At 38.1% G+C, this 25,925-nt stretch overlaps 1 protein-coding gene across 4 annotated transcripts in view; it reads right to left on the bottom strand.

The window, feature by feature from the left end:
• The window catches only part of tex9 (testis expressed 9), a 65,463-nt gene that overhangs the window by 3,422 nt on the left and 36,116 nt on the right, over nt 1-25,925 (bottom strand). Inside the window, exons 1-8 of one of the 4 annotated variants that reach the window (XM_062027622.1) lie at nt 6,660-7,279; nt 6,092-6,150; nt 5,842-5,905; nt 4,481-4,557; nt 4,369-4,414; nt 4,256-4,302; nt 4,054-4,184; nt 55-146 (exon numbers count right to left, since the gene is read on the bottom strand). In XM_062027622.1, coding sequence (XP_061883606.1) covers nt 55-146; nt 4,054-4,184; nt 4,256-4,302; nt 4,369-4,414; nt 4,481-4,557; nt 5,842-5,905; nt 6,092-6,132 — 498 coding nt within the window. In that variant the 5' untranslated portion in view covers nt 6,133-6,150; nt 6,660-7,279. Of the gene's footprint in view, nt 1-54; nt 147-4,053; nt 4,185-4,255; nt 4,303-4,368; nt 4,415-4,480; nt 4,558-5,841; nt 5,906-6,091; nt 6,151-6,400; nt 6,559-6,659; nt 7,280-25,925 lie in introns of those variants that run through there. The other 3 variants (XM_062027615.1, XM_062027599.1, XM_062027607.1) reach the window with 3 other exon arrangements.

Below are 25,925 nucleotides of genomic sequence, written 5' to 3'. Positions count from 1 at the left end.
GGCGAAAAGTAGCAATAGTATTTGATGTGAAATATAGCTGTAGTTTTTCTGCACCTTATTTTGTCTTTCAGTCATAAGCTGATCCATTTCCCCTTGCATAATTTTTATGTTGGCCATCAGAGCATGTATTTGTGCAGATGAAACACCTTAACGAAACACAACCATGAAGGCAATTAGAAATACACTTGAGCTTTCATTGATAAAAGTAGAAAAGCATCTATTCACACGGCTCCACTTTGCTTCTTAAATGGGAACATGTTTTGGCCCAACTACATAAAGGCCCTTTTTATTTAAAAAAAGATATACAATATGTATCTCTACCTACAAACTGTAGAGTTGTTACAGTTAGGACTTCTGGAGATTATAGTTCAATTGTGGGTTACACCTGAGTCATAATACCCATTATTGGTAACGTGCCATCAGTATAATCAGCAACATCCAATTATCCTTCACATTTGGTCTATGTTAAACCAACAATCATGCCAATTTTGAATGATGTATCAGTGATTCTCAAACTGGTACTGGTTTTCGGGCTCCATCTAGTGCAGGGGTCGGCAACCCGCGGCTCTAGAGCCGCATGCGGCTCTTTAGCGCCGCCCTAGTGGCTCTCTGGAGCTTTTTAAAAAATGTATGAAAAATGGAAAAAGATGAGGGGAAAAAAATATATTTTTTGTGTTAATATGGTTTCTGTAGGAGGACAAACATGACACAAACCTCCCTAAATGGTATAAAGCACACTGTTTACATTAAACGTGCTTCACTGATTCGAGTATTTGGCGAGCGCCGTTTTGTCCTACTAATTTTGGCGGTCCTTGAACTCACCGTAGTTTGTTTATATGTATAACTTTCTCCGACTTTTTAGGACGTGTTTTATGCCACTTCTTTTTCCGTCTCATTTTGTCCACCAAACTTTTAATGTGCGTGAATGCACAAAGGTGAGTTTTGTTGATGTTATTGACTTGTGTGGAGTGCTAATCAGACATATTTGGTCACTGCATGACTGCAAGCTAATCGATGCTAACATGCTATTTAGGCTAGCTGTATGTACATATTGCATCATTATGCCTCATTTGTAGGTATATTTGAGCTCATTTAGTTTCCTTTAAGTCCTCTTAATTCAATTTATATCTCATGACACACTATCTGTATGTAATATGGCTTTGAATTTTTTGCGGCTCCAGACAGATTTGTTTTTGCATTTTTGGTCCAATATGGCTCTTTCAACATTTTGGGTTGCCGACCCCTGATCTAGTGGTACGCCAAAGAGTCGCTTTTAAAGTATAGCGTTTTATTTTCCTATTTTCAAACACTGTTCAAACTATGTAATGTTACAGGGGCCAAACATTAAATGTACTTGTTAAATAAAACCCCTGCCATGTTTTTAATGAATACCTGGGCCTTCTACGCTACTGTATTTTAATGTTGGTCATTTAAGTGGTACTTGGAGAGCCAAGTGTTTTCTGAGGTGGTACTTGGTGAAAACAGTTTGAGAACCACTGTGATAGATGATAGGAAATTGGATGAGAGAACACATATCTTGTCACCTTATCTATAAACCTAAATGAGTGGTTTGATATCACATGGGATTTAAGATGATTTATTAGCCGGGGTCAAAGGTCATGCTAGCACTGTTATAAAGTCAGTGTACAGTTTGTAAAGAGTCAACACGGCCATTATTGTCCAAGCATAGCTGCCAACATGAGTGAGTAGCAAGAAGATTGTGCATTGCCTAAATAAAAGCATAATGGTGGTTATTTCGGGGTCTTGGGCTGTACGACTGCTGCCGGCACTGCAGAGCTGCGGTTCATGGAAGGAAAGTGTGAAGTCGTGGGCATGATGGCATGCTTTGGAAAACAGCTTTCCAACATAATGCAATTATCAACCTCGCAGTGGAATAGTCGGGAGATAGAACCCTTCTCCTTCCTCCGTGAGGGTTAAGTACCATCTGACGCCCGCGTATAACCCGTGTGTTTGGAAAATGTATCGATTGTGACTTCTTCGAATATTAGTAAAAGATTACTGACATTTGTTTTCAAGAGTAAGAGATAACGCTTACCTGCTTAAAGTTTTGATTGTCACTTCAGCCTTCCTTAGAGCGGTCGATGGCTCTTGGCGTGACGTGTTTAAAAAATGCTGGCTGTGTTTTGGCCTCCGACATTTCTTACTTTCCAAAATGCTCTGCTGCACTCAAGAATATTTGATGAATAATGCTGGGACGTTGTTTCAACATGAAGGATGCGGGGCTCGTCGGCACACGCCACCTTGCCTTGGTGTAGCTCTTTTCTGGCAAAGGCAATGATCCTTCCACAGATTCACATACATAAACTTTGTTACGACTTTTACTTCCTCTATTTAGTCAAGTTTAATGTCTTCTGGGCGCTGTGCCAGAGCCGTGGACCTCACTAAACTATCCAATCTCAACCATGTGTATTTTTTTATCAGAGTGCTTTAGCCTTTTTTGAGGTGAAAAAAGTCATGAATGAGATCTCTGTTTTGTTCACTTTAATTAAAAACTGTATGTTATTACATTTGGCTCTGTATAGTGCCAGATCTACATCTGTGTGACGTTACTGACACCTAGTGACCAGTCAGTATACAGTAGAGTGGTACCTCAATTTAAGTGTCCCACCTTAAGAGTTTTTTTAGATAATAGAAGTATCTCGGCTTATTGTTAGGCTTTAATGTTGTAAACAAAAATTTGAGTTACAATCATCCCCGCCATTAGTTGGTGTAGCAACTAAAACATCCGGTCTCACTCGCTAGCATTAGCTTAAAGCTAAATGTCAACATAACTTTGGTTGGGAAGGAAGAAAGTGAATGTGAAGTGCTGAGAAGAGGAAGTGGATGATGTTCATTTAATTAAAGAAGGAATCATCAACAACGTTTTGTGCGTATAGCTGCTAGTTTGCACCATACTGAAGCAGAATGAGATGTTGAAATAATATGTAAACGGGGGACATCTCTGTATCATTTATCATTTGTATTTGATGGAGACGTAGCAGGAAGGAGATATGTAAAAGTCCATTCTCCAAGGTAAATGCTGTTCATTATTATAACATTACTTTAAACAACTACTGTAGTTGTGAGTAGTACATTATATTGCATAGTTTGTTTACAATATCCATCCATCCATCCATTTTCTACCGCTTGTCCCTTTTGGGGTCGCGGGGGATCGCTGGAGCCTATCTCAGCTACAATCGGGCGGAAGGCGGGGTACACCCTGGACAAGTCGCCACCTCATCACAGGGCCAACACAGATAGAAAGACAACATTCACACTCACATTCACACACTAGGGCCAATTTAGTGTTGCCAATCAACCTATCCCCAGGTGCATGTCTTTGGAGGTGGGAGGAAGCCGGAGTACCCGGAAGGAACCCACGCAGTCACAGGGAGAAAATGCAAACTTCACACAGAAAGATCCTGAGCCTAGGATTGAACTCAGGACTACTCAGGACCTTCGTATTGTGAGGCAGATGCACTAACCCCTCTACCACCGTGCTGCCCCTTGTTTACAATATTTCTTATCTAAAATATTTTTATTTTTTTAAAGGCATGTTATATGTTAAATTTGTGCTGATTTAGTAGGGACAAAGCCCCAATTACGCCGCAAGAACCAATTAAACTTGCAAGTTGAGGTACTACTACACAATCACTTTTTGTTAATTTTTCTCGTTTGAAAATAAATCAATAAATAAAACGCCATAGAGTCAACTATGAAAATGCTGAGTCAAAGATAGCCTCGCCCAAGCACGCCTCCAAGTGTCTTGCTGAGGAAGCTGAATTACGTGGCCAAGTCTGTCTCTGGACCACGATTGGACACAATTTGGCCGTGGTCACCGTGAGGAGTAATCGCTGGTGTTATCAGCTATTGACCCAACAATGGCTGTGTGTGTGGACTTATTCTCAGTGGGTAGTGAATTGACTGAATTGTACACTGACTACTCGGTTTCACATCAACAGCATTGTGCTTTGCGAAGATATAATAAAATAGTTTGTACAATGTGAAGGAGACTTATTCGACTTATTAGATGTATGTAATGACGCCACTTACCCTTGCCTTCGTTGTCGCCATCATTGAACACATCATTGTCACGATTCATCTTGTCTTCCATGTTTTGTATGGTCTTTGCCAGGAAGGACTCCACAGGATCTGCTGCAGCTCCTGAACCGTCTCCAAAAACTCTGCGGAAAACAAAGTGGAAATGTGACATGGAGAAAGCCCGACAATAGGTCGTCAGTCTTAAACAACTCACGCTGTTCTTCCTTGTGATGCTGGCCTCACCCCTTTTTTGGCCTCCGCCTAAGCACATACATATACACCAATTACCAAAATAAAGAGCTAAATGATGTTCTCTTGTGGTTATACCTTCTCACGAGGCCTCTGCACAGGTGTGAGTCGATCCTTGGTTTTGCTGGATGTAATGGAAGATGTAAATATGCAAGGACAGTGTTTATCAGCAATCATTTGAGATGACTACCTTGCGGCTGGTTCATCCTCCAAATCCTTAAGTGGGGGCGTGACTGAGGTTTTTGATAAAAATTCTTCACGTTCTTTCTGGCGTGGAAACAAGGTAAAAGCTTCACTACAACATAACCAGCATCCTTTTCACCGTATTCAAAGCGCTTCACTTTTTCCACATTTTGTTATGTTACAGCCCTTTTCCAAAATGGAATACATTCTTTTTTGTCCTCAAAATTCTACACACAATACACCATTATGGCAATGTGAACAGTTTTTAAAAAATTATTGGCAAATATATAAAAAATAAAAATATGAAAAATGACATGTACATAAGTATTCACAGCCTTTCCTCAATACTTTGTTGATGCACCTTTGGCAACAATTACAGCCTCAAGTCTTTTTGAATACGATGCCACAAGCTTGCCACACCTATCATTGGGCAGCTTTGCCCATTCCTCTTTGCAGCACTTCTCAAGTGCCACCTGGTTGGATGGGAAGCGTTGGTTTTCATCCAGAATGTCTCTGTTTAATGCTGCATTCATATTTCCCTCCATCCTGACTAGTCTCCCAGTTCCTGCTGCTGAAAAACATCCCCACAGCATGATGCTGCCACCACCATGCTTCACTGTAGGGATGGTATTGGCCTGGTGATGAGCGGTGTCTGGTTCCTCCAAATATGATGTCTGACATTCACACCAAAGAGTTAAATTGTGTCTCATCAGACCAAAGAATGTTAGTTCTTATGGTCTGAGAGTCTTTCTGGTGCATTTTGGCAAACTTTTTACTAAGAAATGGCTTCAGTCTGGCCACTCTACCATACATGCCTGATTGGTGGACTGCTGCAGAGTTGGTTGTCCTTCTGGAAGGTTCTCCTCTCTCCACAGAAGAATGTTGTAGTTCTGACAGTGTGACCATCTGGTTCTTGGTCACCTCTCTGACAAGACTAAGATGAATGCAGCAATGTACAGAGACATCCTGAATGAAAACCAACGCTTCCCATCCAACCTGATGTAGCTTGAGAGTTGCTGCAAAGAGGAAAGGGTGGAACTGCCCAATGATAGGTGTGCCAAGCTTGTGGCATCGTAGTCAAAAAGACTTGAGGCTGTAATTTCTACCAAAGGTGCATCAACAAAGTATTGAGCAAAGGATGTGAATATTTATGTACATATGATTTTTTTTATTTTTAGTAAATTTGCAAAATTAGAAAAATACCTTTTCACATTGTCAATATGGGGTATTGTGTGTAGAATTTTAAGGGCAACAATTAATGTATTCCATTTTGGAATAAGGGCTAACAAAATGTGACAAAAGAGAAGCGCTGTGAATGAATACTTTCTGGGTTCACAGTAAATTAGGTCCATTTCTTTAAATCGGTACCTTGAGTTGATCTTCTCGCATTGCCAGAGTTGCTGTTTTAGCCTCCAGCTTTGCATTTAGCAGCCTTAAGGAAATGATCAAACAAAACATTCACTCTACTTAGTACTTCTTGGATACACTACTTAGTCTTTGTCATGTGTATTGTCTTATTTAAGTGGATTGGTTTCACCTGCAATTAAATGTCACTTTTCTAATGAATCGCTGACAAAACACAAACATGTCCTCCTATAAACCAACATTTTACTCCTACCTGTACTTCTCCTCCTTTGCCAGAAGGTAGCTAGCAGGCATCTTTGGCGTTGATGTGGCCTTCAAAAGAGTACAAAACACAATAGGATGTAATACTTGTCTGTAAATACATTGTGTGCTTCTATATTCATTTAATTGTGTACAAATATGATTGACTATTTCCTGGCTGTACGAGGCTAAGCTAACCCTTTCAGGTTTGTTTGTTTATCGATTCCATTGATAAAGACGTCCGCTAGCACCGTACACATAAGCATCAGTTCATAATAAAAGTAATCGATATAAATATGTCGATAAAAAGTATCGATCTAACCTGCGTAACGACGGGACTGGAATGTTTACAGAAACTTGGTGCGCGACTTTTCGTTGCCTAGCAACTATTTTCAACAGTCTACAACTACGGTGGCCGACATGAGACAAGCTGTGGCGCTAAACTGGTTTGAGGGGAACAAAACGTCCTCGCAGCGTTTGAGTAAGAAACATAAATAGTGCATAGTTTTGCGTTCACACATGTACTGGTTTGCTCAGACGGGGCGTTGTAAGAATGACGTTTTCCTCGTCATTTTGCTTACCTTCTGCACAAAGATGGGGCCGTCACGTGGAACGTCGTTTTCGTGAATCACCAAAGATGTTGTGCCCAAATTAAAAGTATTTGCTCAGTAACGTTGACGGGCAAGGGCAGACATTTCTTCAGGTTATCTTTATATTTACTGGCTACGTCATAGTTACACGTCATTGATGTCTGCTTCCCTAATATTCAAAATGAAAATGTAAAAATAAAAGGATGGAGGGTCGTGCTTGCGTGTTGTTTTTATTGCCGCCAGCCGCCACTGCGCATGCGCACGGCTGACAGCTACTACACGGCGCACATGCAAAGAAATCCCACAACGTGAGCGTGAGTGTGAGCGTGAGCGTGAGGAGGCAACACGCTTCTTCTTTTCCTGCTCGCACACGTCTTCCTTTCCCCTCATGCACCGCCACGCTCGTCTCTGATGCTTCCCCCCCATGAAGACCGTCAAGTGCAACAAGCTGGAGGGACGAGATGTCGGAGGAGGGCGGCTGGCTGACGACGACGACGACAACAACAACAGGGCGCGCTGATGTCCACTTAGCACCGCGACGACCTCTCCTCCTCCTCCTCCTCCTCTCAAACTAGCGGGCTGCGGTACCTCGTCGTCCGCCCAAAAGTCCGGTTCGGCTCGGGACGCCTAGCTGGGATGGCAGAGGAGGACCCCCAGCAACTGCACACGGAGCGCGGGGCGTGCAGTTTGCCCGGGCTGATCGCCGGGCTGCAGGGTGCCGAGGCCGGGGCTCTCCAGCTCAGGATCAAGAACTCCATCTGGTGAGAGCCGCCGTGCATGTTTGCACCATTTAATAGCGCGCACATGTGCACACTCTTACCATTCTGCACGCTTCTACGGCAATATAACACTCGTTTTATGCTTTATGCATACACTCAACAGTAGGTACGCCTGCAAGTCCAAAGTGCGGCCCGGGGGCCATTTGCGGCCCGCAGCTAATTGTTTACCGGCCCGCCACACATTATGGAAATACTATTGTAAAAATAAAAAAGAACATTAAAAAAAGTGGAATGAGGTGAAATCTAACGACAAAAAGTTGCAATGTTGACACAAAAGCTGCCATGCAGGCTGTTTTTTTTTCTTTTGTCTTTATTTATTTTTCTTTTTTTTTCCATTGTTCAAAGAAAAAAAATAATGACAAAAATTCCATGTTATAATGAATTATTTTCAGGGCTCCAATTACTTCAAATATTTCACTTTAAAATGTTGTATGTGGTAAATATTGCATATATTGTAGTAGCCATATAAAAACATCAAAGTTTTCTTTGACAAAAGCGCATAAAACAAACAAAATAATAGTTCCAGCATAAAATCGACAGATATATCTGGAGTTGATCTCGTAACTTAAGTGTTGAAAGTAAAAGAAAAACCTAATGAAAATGTATCACTTTATGAGTGGGGCACCTTTTGGATCCCAAATATATTTAGTGATTTTTTATTTATCTTTTCACTGTGATTACTCAAAAATATGAAATAATTAAAATCAATGGTGTCCTGCATTATTGATCTTTTAGGGCTCTAATTACTAAATACTGCATATTTCAGTTTTACTATAAAAAAAAAACTAAGTTGTTTTTGACAGAAAAACCATAAAACATTTTTTAAAATTTGTATTACTTTATATCAACTTGAAGTTGATTTAGAGATTTACTGTAAGTGTTAAATAATAAAAAATAAAAAAAATAATCTGACTTATTTTTAACATTTTAATTACTGAGACCCTTTATGGTCCCCGGCACCCCTAAAGGTAAAATAAATAAAAAATCCATATATTTTGTTATGGTTTGAAAAGGAAAAATATCAAAATGGCCCCCACATGCTTTAATTTTTCCGTGTGCGGCCCTCAGTGGAAAAAGTTTGGACACCCCTGGTCTAATGATAGCATCTAATACAACGAACATAGGAATTTATAACTTGAATGTCATGATTTGACAATAGTTAACATTGTGGTTGTAATGTGTGAAATATTTTGCAGCTAAATGAGGCAAAATATAAGTGGGGGGGGGGGGGAAACTAAAAGTACACTGTAAAAAAAATCCTATTTTTATGGTTAATTTACTCTAAATTTGGCCCATGGGCCAGAGTGTGACACTCATGCTGTAGAATAAAGGTATTTTTCTGCAGAACTGTTTGCATCATCACTTTATTAAAGGTGGTTGATCTTAACAATTCAGAAAAAAATCTGTAAAATAATGGTATTTTTCTGTGGAACTGCCAGCATTGTCACTTCATTAAAGGTGTTTGATCTTAATAATTTGGAAAAACTCTGTAGAATAAAGGTATTTTTCTGCAGAACTGTTTGCATCGTCACTTTATTAAAGGTTGTTGATCTTAATAATTTAGTAAAAATATATAAAATTACGATATTTTTCCGCAAAACGTTTCATGAAAATTTCTGTAAATATAATGTTTTTGATCATTATTTGGTTTACAATGTTTTACTTTAATTTTATGGTTTTCGTTTGGCAGCCGTAACTGCCAGTAGATGACCGTTTTTTACAGAATTTCTTTTTACAGTGTAGTGAAATTATCTGTCCAGGCAGCAAGTTAATTTTACTTGATAAGACATCCTAAATTAAATGAATTGAAGTAAATTATATGTATGTAGTGCTTTTCTCTAGTGACTCAAAGCGCTTTTACATAAGTTACATTTTAAACCAGTGTGGGTGGCACTGGGAGCAGGTGGGTAAAGTGTCTTGCCCAAGGACACAACGGCAGGGACTAGGATGGCGGAAGCGGGGATCGAACCTGGAACCCTCAAGTTGCTGGCACGGCCACTCTACCAACCTATACCGCCCCATTAACATTTGTATATCTAGACATTAGCAAGACTTTTAAGATAGAAATAAGTATTTTATTCTGAAAACAAGCATTATTCAACTTGCAATTCTTAAATTAATTAGCATCTGTGGGATGTTGAAGAATATTTAAACAAGATTTTCTATGTGGGGAACCAAATTATCCTATTTGAGTAGTTATTTTCTAAATTTTAACAAAACAAGCATTATTCAACTTGCAATTCTTAAATTAATTAGCAGAATATTTAAACAACATTTACTATGTGCGAAACCAAATTATCCTATTTGAGTAGATATTTTCTCAATTTTAACATTTTTATTTTATTTATGTGCTTATTTGACAGGGACAGTACAATTAAACATTGCTACCCACAGGTAACCGATGTCAAAGTACATAGGACAATTAGCCACAGGCTGATTTGCAAACCTTGTCCCTGGTTAGGCTTTTTTTTTGTTTTTTAAAGTTGAGAAAAGTGTAAAACACATACAAAAGGATTATGGATTTTTACTACAATAAACAAAATACAATTTTTCAGCTAAAATTAAGATTATAATGTAAAGTCAATAACTAAAAATAAATAACGCTTAAAACTAGAGAAATTTCAAGAAATGAAATTCTGTATCTCGGCAAATGATTTGCAGTGCAAAGTAGTAGGAACAGTTTTTAGTTGGTTTTGATTGAGTTTATTTTCAACATGCTTAACAGTGTTAAAAAAAGAAGTGCAAAGAAGCAGAGTGTATTAAATCCTACCCCTTCTGCGTGCCACAGCAAGTACTGATTGTTCCTCTTGCCATTTCTTATAGAAAATAAATGACAAAAATAGGTAATAGTAAACTTAATATGTAAGATTTGCAGGTAGCTTATTTAGTAATAAAATAATAAATAACAGCATATATGATGAAACACTACTTAAAATAAATCACTGATTTTCAAACTAATGGTACACGGGCTCCATCTGGTAGAATGCCAAAAGAATCACTTAACCAAGTGATTAGTGTTTTATTTTCCTATATTCAAACACAGTCTTACTGTTCAAACTGTGTAATGTTACAGTGGCCAAAAACATTAAATATACTTGTTAACTATAACATCTGTCTTGTTTTAATGAATACTTAGGCCTACCATGCTACTGTATTTTAATGTTGGTCATTATTGTGGTACTTGGAGAGCCCCGTTTTTTCTGAGGTGGTACTTGGTGAAAATGTATGAGAGCCACTGAAATAAATAATACAAATAATAACTCCAGTTACACCACACCACAACTTACTACACAAACAACAAACATCATTTGAAAGTGTGTGAGTGACCCCAATTTGTGTTTAGTGACTATAGATAATGATAAATAACGCCACATAATATCGTTTTATTTAAATCTCCAATTAACATAGAACATTTGTTTGGCTGAATCAAATTGCCAAAGCCACACTGAAGTAGTTTCTCTTCAAAGTAGGGCGGGGTCAAATAATGTAACGGTGATAAATGTCAATACTTGTGATGGTGATACGTTACTGACACCCAGGTGCTGAATAGTGTGACGTCAGAACAGTTGTGAGTGGAATCCATAGATACACAGACATATATTACTTTTTAGCATTTTGCTACTTTTGAGACTTTCCTGATTTAAGGTCACATTCATTCAAAATGAGCCCTTTATGTCTGAACTTGTGCGCTGCCATTTAAATGTTGCCCTTTCAAAATGTCACGAAAAAGAGTCTAAATGTCTGCTGCGTAAGCAAAAAAACAAACTCAAAATGTGCTGTTGTGCAGCCGTGGATGTTTCCACTGAAACAGTGGAGAGGGAGCTTCTCCCAATCGCTACATCAGAACAGAGACTGGGATTTAATGGATCAATTTAATCTGTTTCAAATGCTAGTTTGTGTCTAATCTGTCCGCACAAAAGCAGAGCTCAGGTGTAATCCAGTGTACCTGCTAAATGTGCCCTGAAAACAAGCTAATGAAGCCCTCTTGGCTCGGAGCAATCCTTGGCCGCCTGGTAACAGCGAATTAAAGCGTTAAACTGTTCTCGGCGAGGCTTACAGCCCGATTGTGACCCGCGGCCTTAGCGAGCAAGTGTCCTTAAATGTGACCCGCTCTATCTTCTGTCTCACTGTCAACAACAGGATGACCTGTCTGCAGATTAGGAATTAAACCTGGACAAGTGGGGTGGCCTCTCTGCAAGTTCACACTGAATCAGCAAGGCAAATATAGCTGCTGTTTATTTACATTGGGATATTTGCTAGAGAACACTCTGTAGGGTGTTTTCCCCAGAAAAATAGGATACCATAAATACAACACTCAGGGTTCGTACAGGTGCTTAAAAACCTTGAAAATGCTTGGATTTTAATGTTGTTTTTTCAAAGTTTGAAAAATGCTTGAATTTTGGGTGAAGTGCTTGTAAATGCTTGGAAATGTTCATCATATTTCTCAGCAGTCAGACGCAATAGGCTAATTATAAAATGGAAAACAATTAAAATAAGTTTCCTTAAAAATGAAAGCTACACGCTTGATCTGTTGGCTTTGCACGAGCCCTTACATTAGGTTGTTACAAGAGGACACTGGTGCATCGGTCCATCATGCCGGGAGGTTGTCGTTTTAATGAACATTGGATGGAAAATGACAAATACAAACTTTGGATAAAACGTGGACCAAATTCACGTGTAGCCTTCTGCAAAGTATGCAAAAAGGAAATCCAGCTTTTCGCAATGGGAGAGTCGGCTCTCGAGTCATATATATATATATATATATATATATATATATATATATATATATATATATATATATATATAAGCCACAGAGATTACTAGCTGTACAAGCTAACTAACGTTAGCTAAAGTTTTGTTTTCTAACCTTTTGTTTTCTAACCTTTTGGTACACGCGAGACCTAAACTGTGAGATCAGCGCTAGATTATATGTTAATTGCGGACAGTTATTACGAGCTAAGAAAGGAAAAAAGCGAGTGTTTGTCAATGATAAATTATAAAGTTAAGAACTTCCCTCAACTAAAAATCGATTTGTTATCATAGCCACAGTTATAAGGCTAGATATGCTTAATGAAAGGTGACTGAGGTTTTGTGAAACAAACAAAATATTTTCCTTTAATGTATTATCCTTATATTAATGTGGAACAGTTTTGTTAATAAATGAGTGAAATTGACATTTTGAGGGTGCGTGTATTCATATCACATTATGCAGTTTACAAGCACAAATACTGTGTGAATCAATCCGTGCTGTTCGATGTCATTGAGTGCTGTAAGTAAGAAAAAGAACAAGAAATTTGAAAAACAACACAAATGGAGACACGTTTGCAAACACCAATGACATTGAATAGTCTACAGAAACACTGCTTCATTTTCTATGCCCCATTCAGTTAATGATAACTGCTGCTTCAACGTTAGGCTTAGGTTTTAGCAGATTTTCTGTGTTTTTCCTACAGACAGCATTTGGTGACCTCAAACAACAAGGCTATGGATTGATTCACACTGGTTTTCGCCTTTAGAAGGGTAATGGAAAAGCTGGAAAATTGATCTTGAAAGTCCTTAAAAAGTGCTTGAATTTGGCCATGGCAAAGGTGTACAAACCCTGAACACTGTAATAAAATATTTTAAACATAGGATTGATTTAGAGTCCTCAAATTTAAAAACAAATGACCACAGATACAGCTGATGGATATGTGGGGCACTGCCTCACTTGCCCCCACGCTTACAAAAACACTTTATTTTTCTGAAGAATGGATAACCACCTTTACCAGTAAAATTTAAATGCAATCAACTCTGCTACGTTAGCTTTGATAACCACCATGGTGACCCCAGACTTTGTTGATTAGGCTGCTTACTTTTAACGCAACTGCTGTAGTAGCCTTCTTTTTATAACCCTTCTTGTTGAGACTAGTCCTCCATAAAAGATGGCGGTACAATTATTCTGTTTCGTATTTGTTTGATGAAAACCTTTTTGGTTGAACGACACATCCTCAGGGGCATTTTACTGTACATAAATAATGCATATGACTTTTGATTTATTGGTCAGTATTCCACTTTATGCGAATAATTGTAATGGTCCCACAGAGACAATGAGAACATTTTTTTTTACATTCAACAGCATGAGTTCATGGCGGTGGGCTACATGACCTGAGAGATGCTGAAGGGAGGGTCGTCTCATGCCAGACATTCCTCTGCTTTATAAATAAATGCGCCAGCACTCATGTTACAGAGGCTGCATACTCATTTATACTATTATCTCTTCTTTTCAGCAAATCTGTTCAATCCAAAGTGGAAAGCATTCTGGTAAGTATTGTTCTTAATGCCTTTCTGTTTTATTAAATATAGTATAACTGTTGAAAATGTGTTCATCCTCCCCCTGGCTCTGATTTTGTGAATGACTGCTAACGTGAGTAGCGTAGTTGGCACAGTCAAAAATTAAACAACGCAATTGTGGTCTTGGTTCCTGGTAGTTTGCTTTGCTGTCTTCAGTACTTCCTACATGGGAGAGACATACAGTAGAGAAGGAATTTTAATGGCCTCATTCCTGGGTGGATCTCACGTGAGAGGAAGGAGGGAGGGGTCATTCAGTTTGCAATGAAAATGATGGAAAACGCCACTCTACGAAGAAACTGACGCTGTGGTCAAAGTTGAAATTGCCACAAAACACATTTTAAGATATTCAAAACTCTACTGCCGTCTGGCGGTTAAAGTGGGCAGTGCTCCACCCACCCCCCAATTTGTCACATTTCACGTGTCAGGTAAACTGCAACGAACAGGGCCACATTAATCCCCTTTGTAGTGTATTGTTGAATGATAAATCAATTGTTTTACTTAAAACATTATTTCATTTTTACATTTAAGGATAAACAACAATACCATGTGATATGAAATCATCATATTGTTATATCCCTATTATTGTCTTTTACATATGGTGGCTGATACTCTAAACCAGTGGTTCTCAAACTTTTTCTGTCATCCCCCACTTTGGACAAGGGGGAGTTTTCAAGCCCCACCTGCTCCCATCGCCCCAACAGAATGCTAATGCCAAGCTTAACATTTTCAAATTTATCGAACATCAAGTAACATCAAGTTTTATACATTCAAACTCAATAACATAAAATAAAATCCAGTTCAATAATAAATAAAATAACTGTGCAGCTGTGGTATAACTTGCATCAAGTTCAATATCAAATAAAATAACTTGCATCAATTCAATAATAAATAAAACAAAAGTGTTATAACTTGCATCAAGTTCAATAATAAATAAAAAAAAAGTGTTATAACTTGCATCAAGTTCAATAATAAATCAAATAAAAGTGTTATAACTTGCATCAAGTTCAATAATAAATCAAATAACTTGCATCAAGTTCAAAAATAAATAAAACAAAAGTGTTATAACTTGCATCAAGTTCAATAATAAATAAAACAAAAGTGTTATAACTTGCATCAAGTTCAATAATAAATCAAAAAAAGTGTTATAACTTGCATCAAGTTCAATAATAAATCAAATAAAAGTGTTATAACTTGCATCAAGTTCAATAATAAATCAAATAACTTGCATCAAGTTCAATAATAAATCAAATAACTTGCATCAAGTTCAATAATAAATGAAAATAAAAGTGCCACTTTGCAATCTTTGCCAAAAAAAGGAGGACAGGGCAAGTGAACATGAGTTTTACAGTACTCCAGCATTAGTGGCTGCAATGAGCCTGTTTTGCACTGCACAGCTTTTCAAATCGGGGTTGCAGGCTTGACACTGCCACTGTTAAAACCTCATTGAGTTCGGGGCTGAGCTGCCTTGACGCGAGTGTTTCCCGGTGAATGACACATTGTGTCCAATGCGCATTTGGCGCAACCCTCTTTATTAGAGCCTGCAGCCCGTTTCTTGACTTTGCCATGCGCGCCATCAGAGCAAAAGCCCACACAGTTTTCCCATTTAAGGTTGTGTTCTTTGAGGAAACTGTCCATTATCTTGAACAGCTCATCAGCAGTGGCTCTATTTTTTAATGTATTTGCAAAACAGCAAATCCTCGCACAGTGACTCGCCATTCACAAAGCTTCCGCTTAGCCCCGCCCCCATTAGTTACTGTTGCTGTCTGTCAAACTTTCGCTCCTACCTAGTAATGTAAAGCATACAGGAAAAATAAGTAATTTACATTTATCTATATAGCGGATTTCACAGACAGAATCACAAAGTGATTTCCAGTGTGTATGGAAAATGAAAGCATAGTAAAAAAAAAAATCCAATAATATAATAATAAAAAAATAAAAAAAATCAAAGTGAAATTTCCTCCCGTTCCTCACGCCCCACCTGTCATGTCTCTATTCCCCACCAGTGGGGCGCGCCCCACACTTTGAGAAACGCTGCTCTAAACACAGAAGTTATGCAGAACTAAGAACACACAAACACCATAAAACAGATGCAATTGGGAAATTCTGCAAACAAAACATGCTGCATATACAAACCCCAAAACCAGTGAAGTTGGCACGTTGTGTAAATCGTAAATAAAAACAATGCAATGATTTGCAAATCCTTTTCAACCTATATTCAATTAAATAGACTGCAAAGACAAGATATTTAATGTTCGAACTGGAAAACTTTGTTATTTTTTGCAAATATTAGCTCATTTGGAATTTGATGCCTGCAACATGTTTCAAAAAAGCTGGCACAAGTGGCAAAAAAGACTGAGGAAGTTGAGGAATGCTCATCAAACTATTATTTGGAACTCTCACAGGTGAACAGGCTAATTGGGAACAGGTGGGTGCAATGATTGGGTATAAAAGCAGCTTCCATGAAATGCGCAGTCATTCAGAAACAAGGATGGGGTGAGGGTCACCACTTTGTGAACAAATGCGTGAGCAAATTGTCCAACAGTTTAAGAACAACATTTCTCAACGAGCAATTGCAAGGAATTTAGGAATTTCACCATCTACTGTCCGTAATATCATCAAAAGGTTGGGAGAACCTGGAGAAATCACTGCACGTAACATTGAATGCCCGTGACCTTGGATCCGTCAGGCTGTACTGCATCAAAAAGCGACATTGGTGTGTAAAGGATATCACCACATGGGCTCAGGAACACTTCAGAAAACCACTGTCAGTAACTACAGTTCGTCACTACACGGGGATGGTGTGGTGCAGTTGGGAGAGTGGCCGTGCCAACAACCTGAGGGTTCCTGGTTCAATCCCCACCTTCTACCAACCTCGTCACGTCCGTTTTGTCCTTGAGCAAGCCACTTCACCCTTGCTCCTGATGGGTCGTGGTTAGGGCCTTGCATGGCAGCTCCCGCCATCGGTGTGTGAATGTGTGTGTGAATGGATGAATGTGGAAATAGTGTCAAAGCGCTTTGAGTACCTTGAAGGTAGAAAAGCGCTATACAAGTATAACCCATTTATCATTAACCCATTTATCTGTAAGTGCAATTTAAAACTCTACTATGCAAAGCCAAAGCCATTTATCAACAACACCCAGAAACGCTGCCAGCTTCGCCCGAGCCAGAGCCCGTCTAAGATGGACTGATGCAAAGTGGAAAAGTCTTCTGTGGTCTGACAAGTCCACATTTCAAATTGTTTTGGAAACTGTGGATGTCGTGTCCTCCAGAACAAAGAGGAAAAGAACCATCCGGATTGTTCTAGGCGCAAAGTTCAAAAGTCAGCATCTGTGATGGTATGGGGGTGTATTAGTGCCCAAGGTATGGGTAACTTACACATCTGTGAAGGCACCATTAATGCTGAAAGGTACATACAGGTTTTGGAGCAACATATGTTGCCATCCAAGCAACGTTATCATGGACGCCCCTGCTTATTTCAGCAAGACAATGCCAAGCCACGTGTTACAACAGTGTGGCTTCATAGTAAAAGAGTGCAGGTACTAGACTGGCCTGCCTGTAGTCCAGACCTATCTCCCACTGAAAAGTTGTGGCGCATTATGAAGCGTAAAATATGATAATGGCGACCCCAGACTGTTGAACAACTTAAGCTGTACATCAAGCAAGAATGGAAAATAATTCCACCTCAAAAGCTTCAAAAATTGGTCTCCTCAGTTCCCAAACATTAACTGAGTGCTGTTAAAAGGAAAGGCCATGTAACACAGTGGTTAAAATGTCCTGTGCCAACTTTTTTGCAATGTGTTGCTGCTATTAAATTCTAATTTAAAGATTATTTGCAAAAAAAATTAAGTTTCTCAGTTTCAACATAGATATATTGTATTTGCAGTATATTAAGTTGAATATAAGTTTAATAGGGTTTGCAAATCATTGTATTCTGTTTTTATTTACGATTTACACAATGTGCCAACTTCACTGGTTTTGGGTTTTGTACATAAGTGCTGCAGCATCAAAGACAATTGCAAAATGAAAATGCTGCAAAAGTCCAAAACTCAAAAGCCTAAAACACATGCCTAATGGAAATGCTGAAACTTCATGGAACAAAAAGTGAAAGTAAGCAATGCTTTCTTGGGAGCCAGACTTGAGGACTATCCGTCCTTAAAGACTAAACAATAACGGGATGCCCAGAAGAAGGTTGCTGGAATTAAAGTGTAAATATCTCAATACATTTTAGTTAAACACTGTAAAATATTACTTTTTAAAATCTTTTTTACGGAGGTCTGCCGCACCCATCCTGGTAGCCTGGCTAAATTCTGTTTTGTCATTTGCCATATATTGTTTCTCTGTTTTGAGCGTGTGGACGTTGCTGCGCGTTTGCCCTGGTCGGTCACAGTATTCACAAGAGACTAATTACCTTATGATGACGACATAACTGGCTGCCCATGTTTACACCAAGAGTCAGATTGTTAGGAAATGGAAATCTAATTATTCCATTACACTGTCCAACTTTTGCCATCATAAAACTCTAACGTTGAAGGCAGGGGCAAAATTTGGACACACCACTGACTTGCGTACAGGGGGTATGGCTTGAAAGGATCAGATGCATTTTTTAGAGTAAGATGAAAGAGAAATAAATTGTTCAATTTAGTTTTTGTACAAAAGAAAATTAATGGAATTAAATAATTCCCTATACTTGATTGCATTATGATTTAGTTTAATGTTTACCAGAGATCGATTATAGGCGCCAATATACATATGGCATATTGACGTTATCGGTATTGGCGTGTTTTTATCTATATGTCTTTTTTTTTTAAATAACAGAACTACATTAGCAGATACAATATATACACGTATAATGGCAGTATTTAAAAAATAATTAGTGAAGTAGATTGTTATAAACACTGTTCAAGCACCAGCCTGTTTAAGCTTCATACTGTCTTCCACTGCAGCTCCTACGCTTATACACGCTATATCTCTCCTGCTTAGCTTTCAAAATGTATTATTTTTTTGCCGGGAACTTCAGTTATTGTCCTTTTTTCCCAGCTTCTTACCGGTTCCGTTTTGTGTTTTTCGCTACTGCAACAAATAATCCTCCGTCCACAGGAAGGAGCGTTGGCTCATTAAAGGGGCACGGCGAGTTTCATGTTATTATGTATTAAATCCATAAACTGCTATATAATTGAGTAGATGGCGAGTTATTGTGATAGAGAAATCCCATATTTTTAGCAATTTTCTCAGGAGATTCCCCATATTTTAAAATGCAAATGTTGATTGCTCTGACCAGCAGAATTAGATACGTGTAATAAAGGTGTTTGTGAAATCCCATGATGTTGTTTAGTGCTAAATGAACCACAACATTAGTGCTGCTTTAAACATTGTGTTGCTACTGGTCTGACGTTTCCTTAAAATATTATTAAAAAAACAGCTTAAAGCCTTGTCCAGCAGTTTACTAATGTATTTTATTCATGTTTATATAACTTTTACTGCAAATGAATATTGGCTCCATATATCGGTTATTGGCCTCTTGACTACTAATAAATAATCTGTCTGAAAAAAACCATATCGGTTGATGTTCTCTGGATAAAAGGACTGACACTTTGGCCATTGCACAACCAAAAGTCACACACCCTTCAACAGCAAATTGTGATCCTTTATTCCCTTAGCGCAAGTTGTACATAGTAACTACTCTTGAGTGGACCACAAGACTCCTCGTTTGGACTTTTTATTTGTATAACTTGTTTTTAATTCATATTGCTGTGTGGAGGCCAACTCGCTCTTATCTCGCATCTGACTGATGATTGGTCATCTGCTCCGTGCTGTCAATCATTGTCAAGTTGGCAATGGGGCAACCCCCAGAAAGCCAATCAATGAGCTTGTGGGCGGACGGAAGGGACAAGCTCTAGCTTGAGTGCCCGTTTTCCGCCTGGCGCTAATGTGTGACTTGTCTCCATTTAATTGCTTGTATTCCATTACATGACTTCTTCCCGAAAGTGAAAAGCAGAGGTGGTCAACCAAGCAGACTTTGCAGCGTGCAAAGTCTCTGAGAACGCAAGGGGCCTAGATCTTACTGCAAAAAGCAAATACGAGCAAAAAATCAAACTATGCAATTGAATAGATCCCTATACTTTATCAAAAAAAGATTTGTCAAGTGATATCAAGGAGTGGAGTAGTGGTATCAAATCAATGTCCCGGAGAAATCATGCTTCGTTTTTGCTCGGGTAAAGTTGCATTCCATGATTTAACTTTGCGTCGCCTGCCATGTTGTTGTTGTTGCACACGCCGTTTACGAGTATGCATGATTTTCCCCGTCTTTATCAAAATATAACTATATATCTCAACACTGTATATGTGCTGAACGCTTCATTTATGATCGCTGCCTTTGGTAAAAGCTTAACTCTTTTAGATTTTGCTCACATTTGATTTTTTTTTTTTGGACTTGCCGAGTTGGTGCGTTATGAAACACTTGTAGCAAAAATGCGTTTTAAGAACTCCGAAACAAGATAAAATATAAATAATATCAAAATAATACTTAAATGGTAAATAATACCCGTTAAGTGTATCAAACAAACCTTTAACAAAATGATTACTGCAAACTCGCGTGTTCTTCCAATCTGCGCCTTTCGTCTTTTCCTGTCGTCTTTCGTAAAATCTTGCAGTCTTTGATTACCTCTCGAGGAACTCTGAAGAAACGTTTATGATTTTCGCGATTTCAACGATTCGGACAGCCAAAAACAAAACAAGCATAGGGCATTTATCTTCGAGAAAGGCTAAATGACACCTAATACCCATTGAGAACAGACGCTGGCTTGCCCATCATGCATATTTAATGAGCGGGACGTAACGTCATGTAAATCCAAGCCATAGCGTAAAACATTTTTTTGGGGGCGTTAAAAAGTACAGGAGACAAGAACTGCTTTTTAAAAAATTATGTCTGTTTTTCGTCCAAGTGTAAAAACAAGTCAACCAAATTAATATGTTAATACAACAGAACACTTATCTTAAATTGAGTGACAAATGAAGAGACAATACTGCAAAAAACACATGCCATAAAAGTGTCATACAGACCTACAGTATATTACGACTCAGCCCTTATATCTTAATTATGTTCAACTACTGCTTCACGTTACATTGTTGGGCCTCGAGGGTGGCCAAAAATATATCTGTTTCTCAGCTGTGGTCCGTATGGGCGGCAGCGGTACACAGTTGTAATACACTTTTCCACCATTTATGGCAGTAATGACAATGTCAAACAATTACAAGAAGTCTGGTGCTAAAGTCATAAGGAAGTTTCTTAAGCGCAAAAATTACGACTAAAGTGGCAAAGTTGTATTTTCATTTGCACTTTAGTTTTATCGACAGTTAAGTTAAGAAACATATTCATTACTAACTTACGATATTTATTTTATCACAACATAGTTGTATGTAAATTTATTTTTCGTCAGTTATTTGAGACCTATCTTATGCTTTATATTATTACTTATTTTTCTAATCAGCAAGACTTAAACATAAGGTTTATGCATTAAATAAATAATAATCTTTGTGATTAACACATGGTTTCATATAATATGACAAGGTTGTAAAATATAAATAGGTTAGATATAATTATTGAATATGATTAGAATAAGGAGTACAATTACTAATTCAGTGTTAATATTTGAGTGGGCCCCTCTATAGTAGAAAAGTTGGGCCCCAAGGTCAAAAAGGTTAAGAATCTCTACATTATAATATATACAGCTAGCATAATACAGTACTCACCATGCAGCATTATTAATTTCTGCATGTATAGTATTCAGTCTGTTCTTTTAACACAAGATCCTTCTTTTGAGGTACTGTTTCTTTGCATTTTCAGATCATATTCTAAGCCCACTTGGTGTTTATACCACCTGGAAACTGTTAAAACAGTTAAAATACAACAAGTTGAAGTGAGGTAAAGAGGGAAAATAGGTCATCGTGTTTAGGTGATGACATAATAACATGTAGACACTGACAATCCAAGTCAAGGGGGGCAAGAAGTGAGTCACATACTTAAAGGCCAAGAAGGATTGTCATTATTTACTGTCTTAAACAGCGTAATGAGAATCATTCATTGATTTAATTTCTGCCGCTTATCCTGTTAAGGTTGATGGGTGAGCTGGAGTCTGGGGTACTACCTAGTCTCATCGCCAGTCTTTCACAGGGCTTGATGAGAATAATGTGGTTTTAAATGAGTAGTTAAAATAACTCAATATGCACATTTTGGGCCCGACACAGAAATATTTCATCAAGTCTACCATTTAATAGTAAGCCCAAAGAGGTTTAAATGTGGACTAGAGGAATCAACCTACTGTGTATCAACCCCCTATCATATAGCATGATGCCTGCCTGCCTGCCTGGTGCCCCTGGAAACCTGTGGTTCCCTAACAACAACAACAATAAAAACAGAGCAGGGAATTAGAAATGGTTGACGTGATGTGTTTATTCTTAGGGGGCAAAGCAGGGAAAAGTCTGAGTGGAGGTACATGTTGGCACTGTGAGGATGTGTATTTGTGCACTCTGAATGCAGTGGGGCATCCTGAGAGGCAGATTTCATTTTATCTGACCCAATCAGCAACATGAGAGCTGTGAGTACACTTGATGGAGAAAAGTGTTGGGATCCCTCATGAATCTTAGTAATTTTTCTTACTAAGTCAATGCCATGCAGGAACACAAGCAAGAACGTATTTAGAGTCAAATCTCGCCACATCGCTCTTCCATTAATCCATTTTCTACCGTTGTCCCTTTTGAGGTACCCCCCCGGAGCCTGTCTTAGCTGCACTTGGGCGGAAGGCAGGGTACATCCTGGACAAGTCGCTACCTCCAAAAGTGTATTATCAGAATCAGAATATAAAACATTGTTTGGCCTAAATTAAGAATTTTTAAGCATAAAAAGGCCGAATGCACTGGAAATATCAATTCTACATTAGTATTGGCCACTAAAGGAAACCAAACCAATCAGACCTTAGCCAGATTGGCTCAGTCTTATTAACATATTGGGCTAAACGAGCGTAAAGGTGACAAAAGGGTGTTATTTCATGTCTACAGAGCTCTTATAATGTTTGAAAAACATGTAGAAAGGTTGTAAACAGATTTGTTATGCTCTAGTTATGAAAATATTCGATTTATATTTATTAATTCCAACTTCGCAGAAATATATATACTACATTCAGGCCTGGAATGAATTAACAGCAATAAACAAGCGATGACTGTAAAGGCATGCTTGGAAAAGTAGAGTTGAATTGGGGTTTGTAAACTGTATTTATGGCAACTGTGTTTTTTTTGTTTTGGCCTCAGAATATTGTAAAAAATTAAGAATGTCCCCTATGAGGGTCATTATGCCGATTCCGACCAATATCAATCATCCAGGAGTGAGATCAGCCGATACCATTTCTAACCACATTTATTAACTGTAATTGTTAAAATGTATTTATGGTGAGTGCTATTGACAGTTCAACAATATCAACACAATATTTAAACTAGTTCCTTATTCTCTTCCTCTGTGTGTAACATGTTTTAATGATACTTTAAGGGGAACTGCACTTTTTTTTTTTACTTTTTCTTATCATTTATATTTTGTAAGTCAAGCGCTTTCGATGTATAGCCTTTGACACCCAATTGTTCCTGGGGCTCCCATGTTGCCCACACATTCTGTCTTCTAGTTAAGAGTCATTTGGTAGGCATTTTACCATCCTGGCTTGCCCGCTTTCTCCGTCAAAATCATTAGTACACAGTGCTGCTCTCTGCTGAAAAGGCAGCGTCAAGGACAAGTGAGCCGAAGCCCTGCATGATGAGTGATGAGCACCATGCTCCTGTGTTTTAAAATAGGCAGAAAAGGAGGAAGGGGACTGCCCAGTTGAAGCTTGATTCTATAGCCCATCCTTAGTGAAATAATTATATTGTAAGCTGGATGACTTTTAATGTTTCCACTGCACTGCTCTGTATCTGTGTGGTGTACACAAGGGGCCTGCATGGATAAAACAAAGCCTTGCATAAACAGTCCCAGAGGTTGTGCACAAGGTTACATGTTGGGTGTGTTGTGCTGATGTGACGTGAAGTTATGTCAGTTACTGCAGTACTGTTGATCGCCACAAGGCGATTAAACAAGATGTGTTGCTACTTTAGGTATGTTAACAAATAAACCTCTAACTGTAGCATTAAAAAATGCCTGGGAAAGTGTTAGATTTAAAGTGAGAAAAATCTAGTGGAGTGTTTTTTTTCCAAAAGAGAAAGAGTGAGAGGAGGCTGGATGCTTGTGTGGAGGTTTCCTTGACAGGGTCTCATCCATCTCCATTCTCCTCATTGTTAGTCAAGGTTATCTTAATCTGCACTGTTACTACGCCAATGACAGCATCCAATATGGTAACGGGAAGAAAATGGGACCCAACGTACAATAACACATCTTATGTTTTGTATACACTGAAAAAAGAGCTGAAAAATAATATCAAAAACTAGTGAGATTGTCTGTCCATGCAGCTAGTTAATTTGATTTGATAAGACATCCTACATTAAGATTTTAATATAGAGCAATGCGCAACATTTTAAAGATACAAATAAACATTTTATTCTGAACACAAGCATTATTTATTTTATTTATTCGCACAATATAAACAGTACAAAAGGTAACATTGTTAAAAACATAGAGACAAGAAATGAGTAATGAGAAATACATAATAAGAAATAAGCGCAGGTGAGAAAAGAAACCCAAAAAGGGCTTATGCAAGGTTCTCACCTAAAGCAGTAAATTAACAAACACAAATTATTCAACTTGCTATTCTTAAATTAATCATCCTTGGGATGTTGCAGAATTTTTAAACAATATTTTCTATGTGGGGTAAAACCAAAACATTTTATTTGAATACATATTTTCTAAATGTTAACATTTTTATACTAGAATGGATAAATTACATTGTTAATGCAAAAATTAAGATTATGATGTGAGGTCAATGACTAAAAGAGAGTAAATAGCTCTTAAGACTAGGGAAATGTCTAAAAATTAAATGTTACATCTTGGAAAATGGCAAATGATTTGTAGTGTACAAATTATGATGAAGATCTAGATTAGAGATGAAACAGGAGAGTATGATACAACTTTTATTAAACTGTTATTATTATAGTTTCTAAATGTAATGAGGTTTGCTACCGTCTTTAGTGCACGTCAAGAGTGCACAATCAAAGGTTGTTAGCCAACTACCTAAGAAAGACAACAGAAGAACAAGCAAGGCTGTTAGGATTCTGGATTTTTTTTTGTGGGGGATTTTGAATATTTTCAGCAAAAGATTGGGATAATGCTGACTGGTAATCATAAAGTCAAAGTTAATTTTATTTTAAAACATCCACCCATCCATTTTCTACTGAAAACATGCTTTACAAAATGTACAATAAACAACAAGCCCAAAAAGCATTAGGAAGAAGCAAACCCAATTTAACCCTTTTATTTATTTTTTTAAAAAAGCTCTGCAATTACTGATAATCAGTTCACTCCCTTTAAAGGCCTACTGAAATGATTTTTTTTTTTTATTTAAACGGGGATAGCAGATCCATTCTATGTGTCATACTTGATCATTTCGCGATATTGCCATATTTTTGCTGAAAGGATTTAGTAGAGAACATCGACGATAAAGTTCGCAACTTTTGGTCGCTGATAAAAAAAAGCCTTGCCTGTACCGGAAGTAGCGTGACGTAGTCAGTTGACAGGCTCCTCGCATTTCCCCATTGTTTTCAATGCAGCGAGAGCGATTCGGACAGAGAAAGCGACGATTACCCCATTAATTTGAGCGAGGATGAAAGATTTGTGGATGAGGAACATGAGAGTGAAGGACTAGAGTGCAGTGCAGGACGTATCTTTTTTCGCTCTGACCGTAACTTAGGTACAAGGGCTCATTGGATTCCACACTTTCTCCTTTTTCTATTGTGGATCACGGATTTGTATTTTAAACCACGTCGGATACTATATCCTCTTGAAAATGAGAGTCGAGAACGTGAAATGGACATTCACAGTGACTTTTATCTCCACGACAATACATCGTCGAAACACTTTAGCTACGGAGCTAACGTGATAGCATTGTGCTTAACTGCATATAGAAACAAAAGAAATAAGCCCCTGACCCGGAAGGATAGACAGAAAATCAACAATACTATT

This window comes from Entelurus aequoreus, linkage group LG02 (assembly GCF_033978785.1).
Source record: "Entelurus aequoreus isolate RoL-2023_Sb linkage group LG02, RoL_Eaeq_v1.1, whole genome shotgun sequence".
Taxonomy (NCBI): domain Eukaryota; kingdom Metazoa; phylum Chordata; class Actinopteri; order Syngnathiformes; family Syngnathidae; genus Entelurus; species Entelurus aequoreus.
This window is presented reverse-complemented; position numbering and strand designations above follow the sequence as displayed.